The sequence below is a fragment of the Pleurodeles waltl genome, chromosome 12, assembly GCF_031143425.1.
Source record: "Pleurodeles waltl isolate 20211129_DDA chromosome 12, aPleWal1.hap1.20221129, whole genome shotgun sequence".
In the NCBI taxonomy this organism is placed as follows: domain Eukaryota; kingdom Metazoa; phylum Chordata; class Amphibia; order Caudata; family Salamandridae; genus Pleurodeles; species Pleurodeles waltl.
This window is the reverse complement of record NC_090451.1, coordinates 49,431,997-49,456,295: the sequence shown is the minus strand read 5'-3', so window position 1 is coordinate 49,456,295 and position 24,299 is coordinate 49,431,997. Positions and strand designations below refer to the sequence as shown.

Genomic DNA, 24,299 nt, shown 5'->3' with positions numbered 1-24,299 from the left:
TGCAGCTGTCAGTATTACACCGGATAAGGAGACCAGAGACTGCAGCTTTCAGTATTACACCAGAGAAGGAGACCAGAGACTGCAGCTGTCAGTATTACACCGGAGAAGGAGACCAGAGACTGCAGCTCTCAGTATTACACCGGATAAGGAGACCAGAGACTGCAGCTGTCAGTATTACACCGGAGAAGGAGACCAGAGACTGCAGCTGTCAGTATTACACCAGAGAAGGAGACCAGAGACTGCAGCTGTCAGTATTACACCAGAGAAGGAGACCAGAGACTGCAGCTGTCAGTTTTACACCAGAGAAGGAGACCAGAGACTGCAGCTGTCAGTATTACACCAGAGAAGGAGACCAGAGACTGCAGCTGTCAGTATTACACCAGAGAAGGAGACCAGAGACTGCAGCTGTCAGTAGTGGAGACCAGGGACTGCAGCTGTCAGTATTACGCCGAATAAGGAGACCAGAGACTGCAGCTCTCAGTATTACACCAGAGAAGGAGACCAGAGACTGCAGCTGTCAGTATTACGCCGAATAAGGAGACCAGAGACTGCAGCTGTCAGTATTACACCGGATAAGGAGACCAGAGACTGCAGCTCTCAGTATTACACCAGATAAGGAGACCAGAGACTGCAGCTGTCAGTATTACGCCGAATAAGGAGACCAGAGACTGCAGCTGTCAGTATTACGCCGAATAAGGAGACCAGAGACTGCAGCTGTCAGTATTACACCAGAGAAGGAGACCAGAGACTGCAGCTGTCAGTATTACACCGGATAAGGAGACCAGAGACTGCAGCTCTCAGTATTACACCAGAGAAGGAGACCAGAGACTGCAGCTGTCAGTATTACACCGGATAAGGAGACCAGAGACTGCAGCTCTCAGTATTACACCGGATAAGGAGACCAGAGACTGCAGCTCTCAGTATTACAACGGATAAGGAGACCAGAGACTGCAGCTGTCAGTATTACACTGGATAAGGAGACCTGAGACTGCAGCTGTCAGTATTACACTGGATAAGGAGACCTGAGACTGCAGCTGTCAGTATTACACCAGAGAAGGAGACCAGAGACTGCAGCTCTCAGTATTACACCAGATAAGGAGACCAGGGACTGCAGCTGTCAGTATTACACTGGATAAGGAGACCAGAGACTGCAGCTGTCAGTATTACACCGGATAAGGAGGCCAGAGACTGCAGCTGTCAGTATTACACCAGATAAGGAGACCAGAGACTGCAGCTCTCAGTATTACACCAGAGAAGGAGACCAGAGACTGCAGCTGTCAGTATTACGCCGAATAAGGAGACCAGAGACTGCAGCTGTCAGTAGTGGAGACCAGGGACTGCAGCTGTCAGTATTACACCGGATAAGGAGACCAGAGACTGCAGCTCTCAGTATTACACCAGATAAGGAGACCAGAGACTGCAGCTGTCAGTATTACACTGGATAAGGAGACCAGAGACTGCAGCTGTCAGTATTACACTGGATAAGGAGACTAGAGACTGCAGCTCTCAGTATTACACCAGATAAGGAGACCAGAGACTGCAGCTGTCAGTAGTGGAGACCAGGGACTGCAGCTGTCAGTATTACACTGGATAAGGAGACCTGAGACTGCAGCTGTCAGTATTACACTGGATAAGGAGACCAGAGACTGCAGCTCTCAGTATTACACTGGATAAGGAGACCAGAGACTGCAGCTGTCAGTATTACACCGGATAAGGAGACCAGAGACTGCAGCTGTCAGTATACACCGGATAAGGAGACCAGAGACTGCAGCTCTCAGTATTACACCAGAGAAGGAGACCAGAGACTGCAGCTCTCAGTATTACACCAGATAAGGAGACCAGAGACTGCAGCTGTCAGTATTACACCAGAGAAGGAGACCAGAGACTGCAGCTCTCAGTATTACACCAGATAAGGAGACCAGAGACTGCAGCTGTCAGTATTACACCAGAGAAGGAGACCAGAGACTGCAGCTGTCAGTAGTGGAGACCAGGGACTGCAGCTCTCAGTATTACACCGGATAAGGAGACCAGAGACTGCAACTGTCAGTATTACACCGGATAAGGAGACCAGAGACTGCAGTTCTCAGTATTACACCGGATAAGGAGACCAGAGACTGCAGCTCTCAGTATTACACCGGATAAGGAGACCTGAGACTGCAGCTGTCAGTATTACACCGGATAAGGAGACCAGAGACTGCAGCTCTCAGTATTACACTGGATAAGGAGACCAGAGACTGCAGCTCTCAGTATTACACCGGATAAGGAGACCAGAGACTGCAGCTCTCAGTATTACACCGGATAAGGAGACCAGAGAATGCAGCTGTCAGTATTACACCAGAGAAGGAGACCAGAGACTGCAGCTCTCAGTATTACACTGGATAAGGAGACCAGAGACTGCAGCTGTCAGTATTATACCAGAGAAGGAGACCAGAGACTGCAGCTGTCAGTATTACACCGGATAAGGAGACCAGAGACTGCAGCTGTCAGTATTACACTGGATAAGGAGACCAGAGAATGCAGCTGTCAGTATTACACCAGAGAAGGAGACCAGAGACTGCAGCTCTCAGTATTACACTGGATAAGGAGACCAGAGACTGCAGCTGTCAGTATTACACTGGATAAGGAGACCAGAGAATGCAGCTGTCAGTATTACACCAGAGAAGGAGACCAGAGACTGCAGCTCTCAGTATTACACTGGATAAGGAGACCAGAGACTGCAGCTGTCCGTATTACACTGGATAAGGAGACCAGAGACTGCAGCTCTCAGTATTACACCAGAGAAGGAGACCAGAGACTGCAGCTGTCAGTATTACACCAGAGAAGGAGACCAGAGACTGCAGCTCTCAGTATTACACCAGAGAAGGAGACCAGAGACTGCAGCTGTCAGTATTACACCGGATAAGGAGACCAGAGACTGCAGCTCTCAGTATTACACCGGATAAGGAGACCAGAGACTGCAGCTCTCAGTATTACACTGGATAAGGAGACCAGAGACTGCAGCTCTCAGTATTACACTGGATAAGGAGACCAGAGACTGCAGCTCTCAGTATTACACCGGATAAGGAGACCAGAGACTGCAGCTGTCAGTATTACACCAGAGAAGGAGACCAGAGACTGCAGCTCTCAGTATTACACTGGATAAGGAGACCAGAGACTGCAGCTGTCAGTATTACACCAGAGAAGGAGACCAGAGACTGCAGCTGTCAGTATACACCGGATAAGGAGACCAGAGACTGCAGCTGTCAGTATTACACCAGAGAAGGAGACCAGAGACTGCAGCTCTCAGTATTACACCAGAGAAGGAGACCAGAGACTGCAGCTGTCAGTATTACACTGGATAAGGAGAGCAGAGACTGCAGCTCTCAGTATTACACCGGAGAAGGAGACCAGAGACTGCAGCTCTCAGTATTACACCGGATAAGGAGACCAGAGACTGCAGCTGTCAGTATTACACTGGATAAGGAGACCTGAGACTGCAGCTCTCAGTATTACACCGGATAAGGAGACCAGAGACTGCAGCTCTCAGTATTACACTGGATAAGGAGACCAGAGACTGCAGCTGTCAGTATTACACTGGATAAGGAGACCTGAGACTGCAGCTGTCAGTATTACACTGGAAAAGGAGACCTGAGACTGCAGCTGTCAGTATTACACCAGAGAAGGAGACCAGAGAATGCAGCTCTCAGTATTACACCAGAGAAGGAGACCAGAGACTGCAGCTGTCAGTATTACACTGGATAAGGAGACCAGAGACTGCAGCTGTCAGTATTACACTGGATAAGGAGACCAGAGACTGCAGCTGTCAGTATTACACCGGATAAGGAGGCCAGAGACTGCAGCTGTCAGTATTACACCAGAGAAGGAGACCAGAGACTGCAGCTGTCAGTATTACACCGGATAAGGAGACCAGAGACTGCAGCTGTCAGTATTACACCAGATAAGGAGACCAGAGACTGCAGCTGTCAGTATTACACCAGAGAAGGAGACCAGAGACTGCAGCTGTCAGTATTACACCAGATAAGGAGACCAGAGACTGCAGCTCTCAGTATTACACCAGAGAAGGAGACCAGAGACTGCAGCTGTCAGTATTACGCCGAATAAGGAGACCAGAGACTGCAGCTGTCAGTAGTGGAGACCAGGGACTGCAGCTGTCAGTATTACACCGGATAAGGAGACCAGAGACTGCAGCTCTCAGTATTACACCAGATAAGGAGACCAGAGACTGCAGCTGTCAGTATTACACCGGAGAAGGAGACCAGAGACTGCAGCTCTCAATATTACACTGGATAAGGAGACCAGAGTCTGCAGCTGTCATTATTACACTGGATAAGGAGACCAGAGACTGCAGCTGTCAGTATTACACTGGATAAGGAGACCAGAGACTGCAGCTCTCAGTATTACACCAGATAAGGAGACCAGAGACTGCAGCTGTCAGTAGTGGAGACCAGGGACTGCAGCTGTCAGTATTACACTGGATAAGGAGACCTGAGACTGCAGCTGTCAGTATTACACTGGATAAGGAGACCAGAGAATGCAGCTGTCAGTATTACACTGGATAAGGAGACCAGAGACTGCAGCTGTCAGTATTACACTGGATAAGGAGACCTGAGACTGTAGCTGTCAGTATTACACCGGATAAGGAGACCAGAGACTGCAGCTGTCAGTATTACACCGGATAAGGAGACCAGAGACTGCAGCTGTCAGTATACACCGGATAAGGAGACCAGAGACTGCAGCTGTCAGTATTACACCAGAGAAGGAGACCAGAGACTGCAGCTGTCAGTAGTGGAGACCAGGGACTGCAGCTCTCAGTATTACACCGGATAAGGAGACCAGAGACTGCAACTGTCAGTATTACACCGGATAAGGAGACCAGAGACTGCAGCTCTCAGTATTACACCGGATAAGGAGACCAGAGACTGCAGCTCTCAGTATTACACCGGATAAGGAGACCTGAGACTGCAGCTGTCAGTATTACACCGGATAAGGAGACCAGAGACTGCAGCTCTCAGTATTACACTGGATAAGGAGACCAGAGACTGCAGCTCTCAGTATTACACCGGATAAGGAGACCAGAGACTGCAGCTCTCAGTATTACACCGGATAAGGAGACCAGAGAATGCAGCTGTCAGTATTACACCAGAGAAGGAGACCAGAGACTGCAGCTGTCAGTATTACACCGGATAAGGAGACCAGAGACTGCAGCTGTCAGTATTACACTGGATAAGGAGACCAGAGACTGCAGCTGTCAGTATTACACTGGATAAGGAGACCAGAGACTGCAGCTGTCAGTATTACACTGGATAAGGAGACCAGAGACTGCAGCTGTCAGTATTACACTGGATAAGGAGACCAGAGAATGCAGCTGTCAGTATTACACCAGAGAAGGAGACCAGAGACTGCAGCTCTCAGTATTACACTGGATAAGGAGACCAGAGACTGCAGCTGTCAGTATTACACCGGATAAGGAGACCAGAGACTGCAGCTGTCAGTATTACACCAGAGAAGGAGACCAGAGACTGCAGCTCTCAGTATTACACCAGAGAAGGAGACCAGAGACTGCAGCTGTCAGTATTACACCAGAGAAGGAGACCAGAGACTGCAGCTGTCAGTATTACACCAGAGAAGGAGACCAGAGACTGCAGCTCTCAGTATTACACCAGAGAAGGAGACCAGAGACTGCAGCTGTCAGTATTACACCAGATAAGGAGACCAGAGACTGCAGCTGTCAGTATTACACCGGATAAGGAGACCAGAGACTGCAGCTCTCAGTATTACACCGGATAAGGAGACCAGAGACTGCAGCTGTCAGTATTACACCGGATAAGGAGACCAGAGACTGCAGCTCTCAGTATTACACTGGATAAGGAGACCAGAGACTGCAGCTCTCAGTATTACACCGGATAAGGAGACCAGAGACTGCAGCTGTCAGTATTACACCAGAGAAGGAGACCAGAGACTGCAGCTCTCAGTATTACACTGGATAAGGAGACCAGAGACTGCAGCTGTCAGTATTACACCAGAGAAGGAGACCAGAGACTGCAGCTGTCAGTATTACATCAGAGAAGGAGACCAGAGACTGCAGCTGTCAGTATTACACTGGATAAGGAGACCAGAGACTGCAGCTCTCAGTATTACACCGGAGAAGGAGACCAGAGACTGCAGCTCTCAGTATTACACCGGATAAGGAGACCAGAGACTGCAGCTCTCAGTATTACACCGGATAAGGAGACCAGAGACTGCAGCTCTCAGTAATACACTGGATAAGGAGACCTGAGACTGCAGCTGTCAGTATTACACCAGAGAAGGAGACCAGAGACTGCAGCTCTCAGTATTACACCAGAGAAGGAGACCAGAGACTGCAGCTGTCAGTATTACACTGGATAAGGAGACCAGAGACTGCAGCTCTCAGTATTACACTGGATAAGGAGACCAGAGACTGCAGCTCTCAGTATTACACTGGATAAGGAGACCAGAGACTGCAGCTGTCAGTAATACACCAGATAAGGAGACCAGAGACTGCAGCTGTCAGTATTATACCAGATAGGGAGACCAGAGACTGCAGCTGTCAGTATTACACCAGAGAAGGAGACCAGAGACTGCAGCTCTCAGTATTACACTGGATAAGGAGATCAGAGACTGCAGCTCTCAGTATTACACTGGATAAGGAGACCAGAGACTGCAGCTCTCAGTATTACACTGGATAAGGAGACCAGAGACTGCAGCTGTCAGTAATACACCAGATAAGGAGACCAGAGACTGCAGCTGTCAGTATTATACCAGATAGGGAGACCAGAGACTGCAGCTGTCAGTATTACACCAGAGAAGGAGACCAGAGACTGCAGCTCTCAGTATTACACCAGAGAAGGAGACCTGAGACTGCAGCTGTCAGTATTACACCAGAGAAGGAGACCAGAGACTGCAGCTGTCAGTATTACACCAGAGAAGGAGACCAGAGACTGCAGCTCTCAGTATTACACCAGAGAAGGAGACCAGAGACTGCAGCTCTCAGTATTACACCAGAGAAGGAGACCAGAGACTGCAGCTGTCAGTATTACACCAGAGAAGGAGACCAGAGACTGCAGCTGTCAGTATTACACCAGAGAAGGAGACCAGAGACTGCAGCTCTCAGTATTACACTGGATAAGGAGACCAGAGACTGCAGCTCTCAGTATTACACCAGAGAAGGAGACCTGAGTCTGCAGCTGTCAGTATTACACCAGAGAAGGAGACCAGAGACTGCAGCTGTCAGTATTACACCAGATAAGGAGACCAGAGACTGCAGCTGTCAGTATTACACCGGATAAGGAGACCAGAGACTGCAGCTGTCAGTATTACATCAGATAAGGAGACCAGAGACTGCAGCTGTCAGTATACACCGGATAAGGAGACCAGAGACTGCAGCTGTCAGTATACACCTGAGAAGGAGACCAGAGACTGCAGCTGTCAGTATTACACTGGATAAGGAGACCAGAGACTGCAGCTGTCAGTATTACACCAGAGAAGGAGACCAGAGACTGCAGCTCTCAGTATTACACTGGATAAGGAGACCAGAGACTGCAGCTGTCAGTATTACACCAGAGAAGGAGACCAGAGACTGCAGCTGTCAGTATTACACCGGATAAGGAGACCAGAGACTGCAGCTCTCAGTATTACACCAGATAAGGAGACCAGAGACTGCAGCTCTCAGTATTACACCAGAGAAGGAGACCTGAGTCTGCAGCTGTCAGTATTACACCAGAGAAGGAGACCAGAGACTGCAGCTGTCAGTATTACACCAGAGAAGGAGACCAGAGACTGCAGCTGTCAGTATTACATCAGATAAGGGAAGACGTGTGTCTGATAGTCCATATCTACTGCCAATGTACCCTTGTGTCTAGTAAGTGATTTGGAAGAAAAGGTTGAATCCTCCTAAAATCTATGTACTTTCCCAGTTGTTCCCACAAATGAATGACAGCATTACTCTGATCAGGCACCGTCAGATCTTAATATCACAAGGTGTCTTGAGTTTGAGTAACCCTCTTATACCCTACCCAGCCAAAATACTAACCATTAACCTTCAACGTGCACCCACATGAACCAAACATTTCCATGTGCCAAGCCAAAGAGAAGCTATCACTAAGAAACACAAGGAACAGAGCCAAGAAATGAGATGGCGCTATCTGGCCAAGTTCGAGACGCCCTTCCGACCGAAAGAGCGCGATAACTCTCAGATTAGTATTTAGACAGTCTGATCCAGTGGGATAGCGGATCGTGGGAAACGAGAACCATGTTGGCGCTCGCTAGGCCAGGTGTAGCTGCCAATGGAGGGCGAGGGCTCCCCTTGAAGAGGAAAGCCACACCTGAAAACAAACACCTGCGAAAGCCAAGTCTCACCAGACTCGAGGGAGACTCCTTCGTTGGTCAACATTCGCCCTCTCGTGATATTAACAATAATATCCAATGTGTTATTAGTGTTTTTCTTGGAAGTCTCACTGACCTGACTTACAGAATCTTTTTAGAAATGTCTTAAAGTAAAGGGAAGGTCAGAATTTCATAAATTCACGTTCACCGCGTTTTGCCAATTTTTTCTTATTAAACGTAGAAAAACTTGGTGAATTTCATAAATATTGATTAAAAGCACATGGGGAAAAAACATTAAATATTACTTGTAGGAGCATCATTTCCAAAACCTGCCTTTAGAAGAACAATTCCACTGTTCTGTTATTTATTTGAAAAAAAAAATCGTTTTGTAAAACTTTTCTTTCCCAAAACGTTACCCACTGGTGAAACCCAGCAAAGTTCACAGACATTGCAGCTTGATGTATTGTACAAGTTGTGAGTTTTTCTACCCTTTCTTTGCACTCCAATTTTATGTGTTCTCTTAGTCCTTTTTACGTCGAACGTGTAAGCGCTCCGACATGTTGTAGTCTCTCTGTGGGCTTTTAACCATGCCCACTGCACGCCCATCACTACCACTCGTTCATGGGCTTGCCTTTCAAAAATCCTTTGTTATCATTGGTAAATGCTTTTACGCCTGTCCCTCCTTGGGGCAGTTTTGTTACCACCTTGTCCATCGACGGTGTTACATGGATAATTGCACGTTTGCCGATACGGTTGACTGCAAGTGAACTTCTTTTTCCTTCTGTGTCTCTCTGTCACGCTCATGGTGGCCGTGGCACTTTGAATCGGCTTGCTTATGTCGACTGTTTTACCTTTAATTTTCAATTTATGTGGCAAGAAAAGTCCGGTTAGGAATTTACAAGGCCAATAGGTCTAACTCGAGCCAACGCGAGACCCGTTGCATTGCAAATGCTTGTTGTCTTTGTCTACTCTTTTTTATGGTCCTTCTTTTATGTCTTTGGCTCTACACCCTTCCAGCAGCTAAGCCATAGATACTCAAAGTACGGCCCGCGGGCCTCATGCGGCCCCTCTGACCTTTACATGCGGCCCTTTGGGCAACAGGAGCGCTGGGCAGCTGTTTGCTCGAGTCTGCACTAACAATAAAAACATTAAATACACACACAATCATTTATTTCAAACTTAATTGGTGTTTAAGAAAGGAAGTAACTAGGGACTCCTGCACTTAACTTTAGAAACGCCTTCATTTTTTAAGACATCTTGCAGCACAAGTGTAAAACTAAGACAGTCTCTTCAAAATTAAAAAAGTGTATTTAGTTAACATGTAGAACCTTTTTGCCTTAGTACAATTTATTTTATCAGTGCATTGAGATGTATTCCTTTGAAAGTGATAGTTTTCAAACATACATTTGGAAACATAAATTTTGAAACATTAATTATTTCCCTTACCCTGAGAATACCACCAGTAGTAAATTAAAGAGGCAAGTCACTTGGTATGTGCACTTTATGGGTGGCCTGGGTTCCTATCATACATAAACAACATTATAGTTAAATCACACATAGAGGCAGGTTTTGTGCAGCGCACACCATGAATCATGTATTTCGAGGTCATCTTAAATGTGATAATGCAGAAAAAGGAGGGAAAGTGAGACTAAACAATTGCCTAGGATCACACAATTTGGAAAAGTGGGTAATCCGGGATTCATTCCAGGTTTTCTGGTTTCCCATTGTTTATTTCAGCCACTAGATGTATATCATTTGCTTCTCCTACACCTACCTTGCCACCAATCCCCCTAGTCACCCCACCCGACCGCCACCGCCCTGGCATCAATGCGGCCCCCAGGCGCGTCACAGACCAAACTTTTTGGCCCCTGGGAAAATGTTTGTGAGTACTGTGAGCTAAGCCTAAGGCTGGAGTTTGTCTTGTGAAACAGAAACTCAGAAGTTCCTGTTGAAAAGGTTTACAGTAGTCTCTCTGAGTCACAGAGTAATAATCCCTTCTGTAAGCAGCCCTCACGTGGTTTACATCTTCAGCTACAAACAGAGGTAACAGCTGTGTGTCGACATTTCCATACTTAAGGCCACAGTTTATGAAACCTGTGACTCAACAAGTCAGAAAACTTAGGGACATAAGAAGCCGCTTACGAAATGTCCGTTCTCTGATGCAACAATAGAATATTAACCTGACCTTTCCCAACCGTGTGGCATTTATCAGCTTCTGAAATTCTGGGGCACATGCGCCCTAGACTACATTGTTAGGGACTGGGATGGCGGTATAGAGATATGTGTTTACCTTTACCTGAAAGGTGTCTAGCAGCTGACAGCTGGTTACCACAAAATACTATTGCAGAGAAATGACGTCATTGAGATTGGGATATGCGCGTTGCATTCTTTTTCGGCCACCTATTTTGAAATCAGCACTCAGGAGTCTGGTGTAGAATGCTTCTCTCGGGTGAATGCATTGCCTCGGTGCACTCTCTGTAGGTGATCAACATTTCAAATCCGAATATTAGTAAAGTGGGCGACAATTTGCTGTTTTGCAGCCACCAAGTGTCACAACATAGATGAGACAGCAGCGCTTATTTTGTAAATAAAACCTGCCGGTGCCAAAGCCCTTCTCTTACACACGCGGCTGCTGCAATTAAATGTGCAGCACGGAATACTGAGGCAGCGTAATCCTGAAGCCATCTCGAGCCTCTTCAATCAATTTACAGGCTCTCCCTGCCCCTTAAGCTCACTCTTGCAGCTTTCTGCTCTCTTACATTGTGACGCTTTTTCGTTTTTCTCTTCCTCCGTCTTTCCCATATGTGCCTTTTGCTCGCAGTAAATGCTTGAGACAGAAAATAAGCACCGGCCCTCAAAAATAAGTGCCAGTGCCCTGCACCGGAAACCACTGGCTCAAATTAAGCACTGTGAGACAGACCGGTACTCCATCAGATTTCGATGAGTTATGATGACCGCAAGCTTTACTTGTCCTAACAGTCCATTATTTAATACATATTTGTTTAAGGAATTCAGTTTTTTTAATGTACTTTCCATATTTTATTAACACAATTGTGGTTAGCAGACCTGACAAAGAACTGTGTACATCAACTCTGATGTGCAGTACAAGAGTGAGCGATGGACTTCAGTACCGATTAAGCGAGTTACACATATTTGTTATAAGCAGGGATCCTGGTTTTTATATATTTATTTACATTTTTGTCTGTGTTTATCCATTTTTATATTTTGCTCTTTTTATCTGTTTTCATCCATATTTACTGTGGGTTTTTGAAGAAATGAAGCTGAACCTCCCTGTATTTCCAGATTTATTTAACCATAAATGTAGACTCGTAATTGCATGCTTGACCGGTTTCAAAGTTATTAATACCAATATATGATGATCCAAAACACTCAGATGAAAACGTGCAAACTTTATTATAAACTTTGTGCAGATCTACAGCTGTTTAAACTTTATCACAAAGCTTTTCTCTCTTTTTCAGCTCCATCAACGCGCACAACTACTGGCCCAGGAGTCACGATTGACAGTATTTAGAAAACCAAAAAATTTTCTATTTGTATCCAGACTTAAAAATAAACTCAGTTAGTAAAATAGGTGTTTTTCTGTCTGTATTTATCTGTAAAAATAAGTAAAACTGGAAAACTGAGAGCCTAATTTATAAATTGCTACATGGGGTGGGAATTTTTAATCAGACATCGAGTAAACATGTATCTACTGTGGTTTCAGGTTATGACATAGCTGAATATTTTGATAAGTGGTTTCTGTAGGGGTGCACTCTGCTGGCCACCATGAAGTCGTGTCAAAGTGTCATTGTTATCACTGTTCAGTGTCCGAGCTTCAGGACTGCAAATGGGGTGTCTTACATGCAATAGCACGGTGGGCAAAGCAGGGACTCGTGGGTGAGCCGGAGTGAGACGCCCGCTACGAGCCGCAATAGGTGAAACACACACATAGTGGTTGAAAGCATATAGCATCTCATTATTTTATTACTTAGACATTACAGTGAGTACGAAGATTTTGGGGCCCCAAAATCTTTGGAATTCTTCGAACTACATCTGACATTTATGACCATCAAGGTACACTGTAAGGACGCATGAGTTTGCTGACCTCCAGATCTAAATTTCTCAAAGTTTTTTAAATTCTAAAAGTTTGCAACAATTACAAAAAATAAAATAAAAAGGAGCAAAAGGGGGCTGATTCTTACACATAGTTGCAAATCAACATCCATTGAAGCATATTTACTGCTTTTTACAATTCCCATACATTCCCAGTGCATTTGTGTAAAGCTACACCACTCGGAGGATTCCTGGTATCCTACTGGCAGTGTCATGTGGTTAATTTAGATCTCGCCTACCAGACAGTGGCGTTGTCAAAGATCTGTTGTAAGCTTACCAAGAACTCCCAGCGGGCTTCCAGACCACCCATTGCAAATTACTGGTTGACTTTATTGTTACTCTTATTTGCTTGTTTCTTATTGGATGACTTTCCTTGTCCAATCTTGTTTTTGTCCCTCCCTTGGAGCATAGCATCATTGCCATCCTTCTCACTGGCTGACCTCAATTCTTCTACTGTTAACCTGTGGGCAACTACTTTTTTTTTCTGTTTGGTTAAGCAATCCATGAAACTGTATATGATTTTCAGCTCTCTCGCTCATGTGACTCTTCCCGGCCAAACACCACCGGCCCTCTTTGTTGCTCTCTCCCTCGTGTTCTGCATTTCCCCTCTTTCACTTCCTGACTTTATTATTATTTTTTTAATCCCCTGCTCACTTCCAGTGGATTCCTCCCCACCGACTCTCACGTACTCTGATGATCCTTTAAAAAATATATATATATATATATAAAAAACGCATGCTGGAACCACACATGCCTGAACAACATGGTCGGAACAACAACTGCGTTGTTACCACTAATGCCTTTACCACGAATACCTTAACAACGATTTTTCATTGTAAAGGCATTCCTGGTAAAGGCATGCGTGAAATGGCATGTATGGTACCAGCATGCGATCCCCAGGCCCCCCCACCCACCCCTAAAATTACCACCACCCCACCCCTAAAACCACCCCAACCCCTCACCCCTGCCCCTAAAATGACTGCAACGCCCCAACCTGCCCCTAAAACCTAAAACCACCACAAACCCCCACACCCACCCCTAAACTACCCCAACCCCCACCCCGCCCCTAAAACTACTGCAACCCCTAAAACCTAAAATTACCCCAACCCGACCCCTAAAATTACTGTGACCTCCCCACCCCGCCCCTAAAACCTAAAACCACCCAAACCCCCCCACACCCACCCCTAAAACCTAAACTATCCCAATGCCCCACCCCGCCCCTAAAACTACTGCAACCCCAAAACCTAAAATGACCCCAACCCTGCCCCTAAAATTACTGCAACCCCCCACCCCACCCCTAAAACCCAAAATGACCCCAAAGCCCTACCCCACCCCTAAAATTACCGCAACCCCCCCACCCCTGCCCCTAAAACCTCCCCAACCCCAGCCGCCCCTAAAATTACTGCGACCCCGCCCCTCAAACCTAAAACCACCCCAACCCCGTCCCTAAAACCTAAACTACCCCAACGCCCCACCTCGCCCCTAAAACTACTGTGACATCCCACGCCTGCCCCTAAAAACTAAAATTAACCCATCCCCCACCCCTAAAACCTAAAAGTACCCCAACCCCCAACCTGCCCCTAAAACTACCCCAAACCCCCACTCCGCCCCTAAAACCTAAACTACCCCAACCCCCACTCCTAAAACTACTACAACCCCTAAAACTTAAAATTACCCCAACCCCCACCCCTGCCCCTAAAATTACTGTGAGCCCCCACCCGCCCCTAAAATCTAAAATTACGCCAACCCCCATCCCACCCCTAAAATTACTGCGACCCCCACCCCGCCCCTAAAACCACCCCAACCCGACCCTAAAAAACAAACCACCCTGACCCCCCACCCCTGCCCTTAAAACTAAAACTACCCCCACCCGCCACTAAAACTACCCCCCAACACTACCCCAGCCCCACTTACCTGACTGCATCCTCTCTGATCCGGAGTCTGTTTTCCTCTGCCTTAACCACGCATGTTCATTGTTCCAGACATGCGTGGTTAAGGCAGAGGAAAACAGGGTCGTTGTTCACGAAAGCGTTGTTCCGCTTTCGTGGATAATGATCCTCGTTGTTAAGGATTTAGGCTGCACATATATATATATATATTTCTTCGAGCAATCCCAGGAAATGGCACAAATCCGGTACAACTTATTGCTTTTTTATGAAGAATTTATTGTTTCATAACAATGAAAGTGCAAAGTGCGGGGTGCCACCAGCAAAAATGTCCTAGGCGTTTGGGCAGAAGCCTTCCACTGGGCCAGCCCCAGCTGGTGGGACTTAGCTTGAAGAATAATGAACTTTTACGACCTCTGCACAACTTCTCCAACTGAATTGCAATTCTGCTCACGCCTGGTGTGCGGCCAGTTCCATTATTTTGAAGCATTTATTTGCCAAAGGAGTTTTTAGGACCAGCGTGCCCCTCTCCTGCTGCTAGGACTTTGCAGGCATAAACAGACTGGTCTGCAGGTGTCGGCACAGGCCAGTACTTGTGAAAGGCAGGCAGGCCTGGGGCAGGATCTGTTGCACGCTGGGCCTGTACTCTCCTGGGCTAAACACCTACTCAGCTTTTAGGGAGCAGTGATGGTGTCATAAAACGTCCTGTTTAGTTTCAAGCCAGTTTGCCTCTGTTGCCATTACTTAACTTGAAACTTTTGTGTCTGTTTGTTGTGCGTATTCATCACACTGCACCTTACAAACAGAGTTGGCAGGCAGTCTCTGCTACTGTAGAACTCTCTTTTTTATTCCATAACAAAACAGGACTACAAGTCCCAGAATTCAAAGGAAAAGATTGGACTGAAGCAGCACATCACGCATGGACCTGGGAAACCTGGCAGCTGTAACACCCAGTGTTGTTTATTGCTCTACAGTTTGGCTTTTCCTAGCGATTAACTTTTAGTGCCTTACAGTCATCAGGCCACAAGCTTCCTAGGCCCATCAGCCCACAACAGAGGCCGGGCTCCCTGCCAGGCCTCATGGGCATGTCCTGTTCTGCGAAGACTTCCTTCCCTGCCTCACAGCGCTGCCCTTTCTAACCGCTGCTGTAAACATCAAGTGGTCGGTTGTTCTTTCACTTTTAATTGACACAAATCCCACAGATGGATGTCATGTTTTACACACACTATCATTTAAGAAAATCCTGTGACCCCTCCTGCATATTTTTGACAAATGTTTGCTTATTTTCTGGCCTGTGGGGAGTTTAAAAACTCTTAACAGACTCATTAAGCATTACTCACTCTTCTACCCAACACAATTGCCCAATTTCCTGCGAGCAGACAAGTTATAGGAAGGTAAATTGCATGCACATGAGAAGGCTGAATGAAAAAACAGAACTGGATAACCCAGCGCTCCACGTTCTGCCTTTAAGCATTTAATACACATATAAAATGAACACGTAAATCCAATCACTACAAATTTAGAGTCCATTTTGTGTACAGTGGCTAACCATGCTTTTCAGCCTGTTTCAATGATGTGGTCAGGATCACACAATTTGAGCAGTCTTGGGAAAGCTGGGATTTGAATACCTGGTCCACATTTCAGTTTTTAGACTAAGTCAATGGTGTATCGAGTGGAGAGGAGAGTAGTCTACCTATGTTCGTGGATTTTTGTTTATGTAGTAATAAAATCTGTCACCACAGACACAATTGTACAATGACCTCAACTAGGTGTTCCCAGCAGCTGAAAAAGGGAATCTATCAAAAACCTGTCCGAGTCTAGAGTTGTGTTATTGAGAAGACTCACCTGGGTAGTCAGAACAGCCATTTTTGTTGACATCTTGGTCCTACTTACAAATAATGGAAATTTCTGTTACCAAACTAATTGTAAGTGTTTTTATCGGCCTCAGAAGAATGAAAGGGTAAGTGTACAAGGGTGTCAAAGTTAAAAGTCTGCAGTGGGTGAATTAGTACACAAAGCCTCCACATGGCATACTTGCAATTTGTCTAACACTGGAATTGCTCAGAGTAGCATTGTAACCCATATTTATTTTGCTTGCCATGCCACCTCCGATTAGACCCAGCCACATGCCAATCAGCCTTGACCCTGCTCCAATAGAAACAGTCCAGTCCCAGCTGCCAAGCCTGGCATTCTCATACGGGAACACAAGCAGCAATTTAGGACCGGATTTTCCGGGTCAGCTTGGATGCAGTGGCACAGAGGCCAAGGGACCCATGTCTGGTCATACCCTTACCACTTAGGGTGGCATATCAAACACACATAAGGTGAGGGGAGGCTGCATGCACTAAGTCTAACCGATGGCAGTAGCTCGGGTAGCTTATCAACCCTTCATTCTTTAGTCTGTCATGCCACCTCAGATTAGACCCAGCTATATGCAAATCAGGCTTGACCCTGCTCCAATAAGAACACTCTAGTCCAAGCTGCCAAGGCAGGTTTTCTCTGAACCAGAGCACAAGCAATCCAAGACTGATTTTGCCCCGATTGTTGGTTTGTCAGTCCGGTGCAGCTTGGTTTCAGTGGCCCAGTGGGCAAGCTTATCCTGAAGGATGTCTACAAGGCATAACCAAGAAGTAAAACAGAACCTTATCAGATTGCAGGTAGTTGAACTCTGTTTATGAGAGTGCTACAGTTATAAAATGAGGTCGAGCACCTCCAATGCACCATGAGATCGGTATGACATGGATTAGTGAAACAATGTTACAGAGGCTGCTACAGAGTGCAGAAATAAGGGAATTTATTCAGTCACGGGATGCGATTCCTCATTAACCATGTTTGTAGCAAATATACGAAGGCAGAGGAAGAGTAGACTTTCTGGAGAGCATTGCAAATGTTTGAAGACCAGGCAGCGAAGGATTCCCGCAGGGTGCATGTATTCTTCAAACGTGAGAGGAGTTTGATGAAGTTTTTCTCTTCAGCCTACTTGCACCCACAAAATATTTCACTTGTCCACCGACCAGCTGACCCCCATCCATATACATAAAGTGGCAATTTTAACTCCTTTTTTTAGTAAATGGGTTCCACCACTAGGGGGCACCCACAGACTTTTGCCTACCCTTGGCATGCACAAGTCAAACCTGCTAGAAGTGGTCCTTAGTCCCTTTCCCTTGATGCTCCTACCGAACTGAGATCACAACTTAGCATCTGCAACAGCAAAGTACCGCCATGGTGCCCAACTTGTCCGCCATCTTGGATGAGTCTGCTCCCATCCAGATTCCCTTCAACAGCAGACAGATTCCACACAGTGGCAGATTCAGGGGGCTGGGAAGTTTGTCATATTGTGTTGCATCGCTACCGCTCTGCCTGCCTATTGAATGATTGAATTAATCACAATGATTTCATAGAACCGTCCTTCATGGGCTGTGTGGTGATATGTAGGCCGAGTCAGAGCTTAGTGCTAAAAGCAAACCGCAGCCCGGTGGGCCCACGTCATATGTGACATGTTACACCAGTCCCGGCTTCTTCACAATGGGATGTGTAAGCTCACACCTACAATGTTGAAGACAAATCTATATATTCCAGAATTAAGGGCCAGATGTAGCAAAGGGTTTTTCCCATTCTGTGTCAATGGGAAAATGTGGTCGTACATATGGCCCTAAATGCGTAATTGGCTAATAGGCCGTGTTTGGCCAATAGTCGCCAGAGCGCTTGGGATTTGCCCACCGAGTACCCACTACTGATCTTCAAGAAGTTGCTTATGGACATCCCTTCCCTTATCATCACCTGATCATGCTAGGGGTGGGAGTAAATATTAAAAGGAACTGGGGACACCTAATAGAAGGGGCATAGTGCCCTGGTCTCAGTAACAGTGCACCTTTGACAAGGTGCCTCAGGTGCCCACGAGGGCAGTGCATCCTATTAAAGGCAGCGCACTGCCCCCACGACAGAAGCGACCCTGCAGGGGCCCTGGGGCAGCGCATTAGTGAACGGCAAGGTGCCTGTGGGTACCAGCCGCTCTGTACCTTTCCAGTGCCAGAGGCACACAGCTGTGTGATAGAGATCCCCCTGCAGGCAGGTGCAGTGAGTGAGTGTGTAGTGTCCGTGGGACCTCCTGTCTCTCTTTGCAGGGGTCACCTTCGGGGACCGCACGGACTGTCCATCCACCTCTTACTAGTGAACGGTCGGTGCCTACTCCCTCTGTGACCTCAGGCTCAAAAGCAAAGTATTTCCCTCATTAGCACAGGGCCACGGCCCAAGCTAACGAGGGAACATGCCCTCAGAATCACTCCTGCGCTATATGTGGGGCGTGGTCTTTATTAAGGAGGGACTACACAAGAGTCTGCGGCCTCTTCTGTAATACTGAAGTGCACCAGGAGAGCAGAGAGTGAGCATGCAGGCCTGGTGCGACCTCAGTGTACTGTATGAAATGCAGCCCCTGGTGAGTTCACACTTCTATAAATACCCACCGTCTCTTATAAATAAGCATCTGCAGTGAGCAAACTAGACCGCAAACATGGGTCCAACTTCTGCATAGGACAACACACTCTTCACGCAACAATTTGTTTCCCAGTCTTTAGCTTTCAGTTTGCAGATTGGTGCATTCTGGGATTTGTAGTTCTGGCTCGGTTAAGTCGAACACATGGAATTAACACAGCTGAAAAGAATGATTTGTCAAATTAAAGCCTCCAGCCCGAATTACCCATCGGATGCACGGTCTGGTGTTACTGATTGTGCTCTATGGTGCATGTCTGAGTCGGTGCGCCTGGCACAGACTCGAACAGTGAGTCCATTGTGGTGAAGAATGCTTTGTCCTCGCGCAGCTGTGAACTCTGACAGCCTACGACTCCCCTGAGTGTCTGCAATGATTAAAACTCAGATCCCTCTTTCACTGGAGGACCGGCCTCAGTATGACGAGCAGGGGTTGTCTCGCAGATGGGTGCAAGGTGTAACTGCACCCCTGCGGGGGATGCCTTTGAGGATGCGGGAACCCCAGTAGCCCCCTTCCAAGGAGTGTGTCACTTCCGATCCACGTCAGTGCGCCTCCTGACAGCCTCTTTACATTACACCCGCATCTGTAATATTGCACAGAGCCTATAGCATATGAAAGGACCCTTTGTGAGCAGAAGGGTTAACACAAGCCCCTTCTGTAACACCACTGTGCCTCGGGTGCCACCAAGAGGAACACACACCCGTTGTGCCCCTGGGGCAGTTTGTATAATGTGACCCTGCACTGGAAAAGTTGTAGCCCAATGACAGACTCAACTCCTAGTCAAAACCCTCCAGATCTGAGTGGAAAATTCAAGAGTTGCTTCTATAATCTTTAAAAACCAGTTTCTTTTGCAATTGTTCCTGGGACAAGTACAGTGTTCTGCACTCTGCTCTCAGCCCACAGCAGCCAGGGAGTGGGGTGCCCGTGTGTTGTGTGGTGAAGGGCAGAAGGCAACGATAAACACGGATGTACTGATGGGAAATAGAGAACTACAGGTCCCAGAATGCAATGCAAAGATCTGTGCAGCCACGTTTCCGGTGGCCTGGGAGCTAATTCAAAGGCAAGTGAAATGTACCCTGGGTGTTGAGCGCCACCCCGTCACCCTAGGCAGGCACCTGAGCCATCAGATTACTTTTATTTATAGTGCTTAGAAACTGCATAAGAGTGGTATGCAATGCTATCTAAAAATAGTTATGATACAAACAGAAATTGATTGATCGTCTTGGAACTGATAACTGCCATCTCTGATTGCCCTTTGGGGCTGGGACAAAATCTTTCACACAGAGCAGTCCCCGGGGACGGAGTGGGGAATAAACTCCAAGCCCCTCCCATGCCCAGTTTTAGTTGTTATCTGACTGACTCTCTCTAAGGGGGGGGGCTTCCTGGCATATTTTCTGTGCCCCTCCCACCTCTTTTTCTGCCACACTGACATGCTGCACGGGTTTGACACTGCACAGTGTCTGCCTATCACTTGGCCTCTTGGCGCTATAGTGTCATGGCGCGTGCACACAGAACTTTCTGTCCAAGGGTCTCCTGTGCACCAGAAGTGATGTGGTTTGGGGTGTGAGGGTTTTCGCCACTCTCTGGTGTGAGAGACACTGTGCAGCTATCCACATTACTGGGGTCGGCAGGCCTAAGGATACTTGTGTGCACTGAGGTGCTGCCTCAGTGCACGGATTTAACCCCTTGCACGCTCACTCTAGCTTGTGACCACAGCACAGGAGGCCTAGGATATTAAATCAGCCTCACTGTTCACAAGAGTGATGGGTGGGTTTCAAAAGCTACAGAAGCACGCGGTAGTGCATGCGTGGCCCCGCACGTGATCTCACGTGTCACACAACTGGCCCACGTCATAAGGGTGACCTTCCGCAGCGCTGGTTCTTCAGCCAAGGCGCTTAGCATGTAGGTGTAGGGGCTTGTAGTTTAATTCCACTATTATAAGTATTGGCCTACAAGTCCCAGCATGCATAGCGTTACAGACAGAACAACCGACGGTCATTCTTGTCATCACATGGGGCAGCCGAGACTGGCGCGTGGGATGTGCAAGCAGATGTGGCTTCATAAAAAATATTGTTTTGTAATGTAGAAGAACTGCTGAAAATAAATTTGAAAAAGTGTTGCATAAAACTCAGTAGGCTTCTGCTTTTGGAAAGAAAGCCCCTCTGCCACCCTACAGCAGTTTTCACATCATTTATTTTCAGACTAGGAGCTACACAGAGTCAACACGCAGGCCGCATACATTATTTTTTTGAAAACATGCGTCACAAATGTATCTTTAAAAAATAAAATGTGACTGTTGTCCCCAACCTGTGCTAGCAGAAGCCTCCTTAACTGGATTTGAGCCCGATTCCCTTCTAGAAAAAAAGATTGTGTTAGATTTCTGAAAACCTCTTGTTTTAAGCCACTTTGACCCTGGATGAGTTTTACTTAAATAAGGGCAAACCGCTGGGAAATCGCATCTGGTAAACACACCATAAATACCTCCAGATGTTTCCAGCCAATTAGAGGGAAGAATAAAGTGTTGCACCTTTTATTACACAGAAGCACTAAGGGCCATATGTACAAACACTTTTTCCCATAGACACAGAATGGGGAAAAACCTTTGCTACATCTGGCCCTAAGGCCCATATTTATACTTTTTTAGCGCCGCATTTGCATCATTTTTTGACAGAAACGGCGCAAACTTGCAAAATACAATTGTATTTTGTAATTTAGCGCCGTTTTTGCGTCAAAAAGCGGTGCAAATGCGGCGCTAAAAAAGTATAAATATGGGCCTAAGTGATCAGAAAGGAGGCACATATAGGCCAGGCTACTGGAATTATGCGGCAGGAGCAGCCCAAATTTTGCGCCATGTTTCATTAAATTATACGGCAAGAAACACAAAATTAAGCGCAATAATGCGATACATTTTGTAATACTATGACTTCATTATTTCGTAATTTTTAAACTTTGTATCATGTCTGGGCATTGGGCGCATTTTATTAGAACCAGTTTAATACCCAAAAAGTAATAAGCCACAGAACGGTGACCAGTCCAGCTTTGCAAATGGCCCCTCACTGTGTGGCAACACTTATCGCTGCATGTTTAGTAGCTTTTAAACCCTTTATGGTAGAAATAAATATTTTTGTTAAACTCTGCAGATTATGCGGCAGGTGACGGATTATGTGGCAATCTAAAATTATGCGAAAATCGCCGCGGCCGCGCAGTCGCGTAACCCCGGTGGCCCCGCAGAGAGGGGTCTGTCCCCCCCACTCACCTCGGATGAGGTGCAGCCTCCGCCGGAGGTAGCTCTCGAAGGAGGTGTAGTCGCTGTAGACCGTGTTCATGCCCACGCTGCGGCTCTCCAGCCAGTGCACGGTGGCCACCCCCCGGGCGCACACCTCCAGGGCCCGCACCTTCATCTGGCGGGCCAGCTCCACCACCACCTGGCCGGACACCGCCTCCCCGCTGCGGTAGAGCCCGCCGGGGCTCCCCTCCAGCTCCACCGAGAAGCTCCGCAGCTTGTGGAACTGCATGGCTGCCTGCGAGTGGGGGCAGCTGTGCTCCTGGGGGGTGGGGGATAGATGTCCGGGGTGCAGATGACTCTTGGGGTGAACTGTGGTCTGGGTAGGGAGCTATAATCCGGTTTATCTCTGCGGTCAACTTGTGTGATCCTGGGCAGACGACCTTATCCCATGCAAATTGGCGATTTTACCTCCTGCACGTTACGAGTGCCAGGAATGGGCTCAGTCTGTCTTTAGAAACCAGGCCACAGAAGAACTCTGCCAGTGCAAACTCCGGCACTTCAAACTTCAAGAACAGTTCTAAAGTCTGGTATCCCCCGGCGGAAATCAGCAGCTGTGGGACGATGCAGCTGTGGATCGATGCAACTGCGGATCGATGCTGCTTGGGCAGTTAATTGTGGTTAACACATCTGGTCGTCAATGAAGTTGTGTGTCCATGCAGGTACGTGCAGTTTTCTTTCGATGCAGTTGTGCCTGTGGGTCGATGCAGTTTTTGCCTGTGAGTCGAGGCAGTTGTGCCTGTGAGTCGATGCAGTTGTGCCTGTGAATCGATGCAGTTGTGCCTGTGAGTCGATGCAGTTTTTGCCTGTGAGTCGATGCAGTCGTGCCTGTGAGTCGATGCAGTTGTGCCTGTGAGTCGATGCAGTTTTTGCCTGTGAGTCGATGCAGTTGTGCCTGTGAGTCGATGCAGTTGTGCCCGTGAGTCGATGCAGTTGTGCCTGTGAGTCGATGCAGTTGTGCCCGTGAGTCGATGCAGTTGTGCCTGTGAGTCGATGCAGTTGTGCCCGTGAGTCGATGCAGTTGTGCCCGTGAGTCGATGCAGTTTTTGCCTGTGAGTCGATGCAGTCGTGCCTGTGAGTCGATGCAGTTGTGCCTGTGAGTCGATGCAGTTGTGCCTGTGAGTCGATGCAGTTGTGCCTGTGAGTCGTTGCAGCTCCTGTCACTCACCAGGGACGGATCTCACCACAGGGTCCGAGTCGCCCTCCGGCCCTCGGATGGGACGTGTCAGATCTGTGCTGCTGGGCGTGGAGCCCCCTGGGCACAGCCTGGCACGGACACACCCCTCGAGCCCGCTGCCAGGCACCGAGCCTGGCTGGTGAACAAGATGCCTGCACCCCAGATCCCGGCAGTCCGAGGGATGCACACCGGCCACGAGCTCCGGGCACTCTGCAGGCCCCCTCCCCGTCCGGGGTTAAAAGATGCCGGGGCGGTGCCTTGCTGCTTCTGGGCGGTGCCTTGTCTCCGGGACCATCTGTCGGCTCTTCTCTGCTTATCAGCCCAACCCACCCAGCGCCTGTTACTGACCAATGGGCGTCTGCGCAGAGCACACACCCACCCTGTGGGGGCGGGGCGCCGAGAGTGACTGGCAGTTCTAACTCAGTGCGCTGTTAAGAACTCTGCACTGAGTTCTCTTCGGGGGCGAATAATTCATTCACATGAAGTAACACAGGTAAGGCCGGTCAAAGGCCTACGTCAGATCTGTCAGAATGTGCAGCCTTTGTTAACCGGACCCTTGAACGGCCGGTAGGGCTGGGGCAGAGGCAGTCGAGGTAGGCCCATTATGAGCCAGGCTGACGAGTGCCTTGTTCTCCACCAGCCTTACCAGCATGCGCATAAGGTAGTTAGCGGGTTAATGTTCCTGCTGCAGAGCGGTGCTTGTAACCGGTAAATCCCGTGTGAGTTCCAGAGATGCAGCACAGACCCTGCCTGCAGCAAGCACAAATGCAAACCCCGCAAAACATCCAGACAACCTGAAAAACTTCCGCCCCATCTCCCTTCTGCCTTTCCCAGCCAAAGTAATAGAGAAGACCGTCAACAAACAGCTGACCACCTTCCTGGAAGACAACAACCTGCTCGACCCCTCACAGACCAGATTCCGAACCAACCACAGCACTGAAACCGCCCTCATCTCAGTCACAGACGACATCAGAACCCTGATGGACAACGGTGAAACAGTCGCCCTCATTC

General features: G+C 47.8%; 1 protein-coding gene across 1 annotated transcript in view; it reads right to left on the bottom strand.

The window, feature by feature from the left end:
* The window catches only part of LOC138268747 (arrestin domain-containing protein 2-like), an 81,995-nt gene extending 58,458 nt beyond the window's left edge, over positions 1–23,537 (bottom strand). The window contains exon 1 of the mRNA XM_069218735.1: positions 22,085–23,537. Coding sequence (XP_069074836.1) covers positions 22,085–22,343 — 259 coding nt within the window. The 5' untranslated portion in view covers positions 22,344–23,537. The remainder of the gene's footprint in view (positions 1–22,084) is intronic.
* Positions 23,538–24,299: the final 762 nt, after the last annotated feature.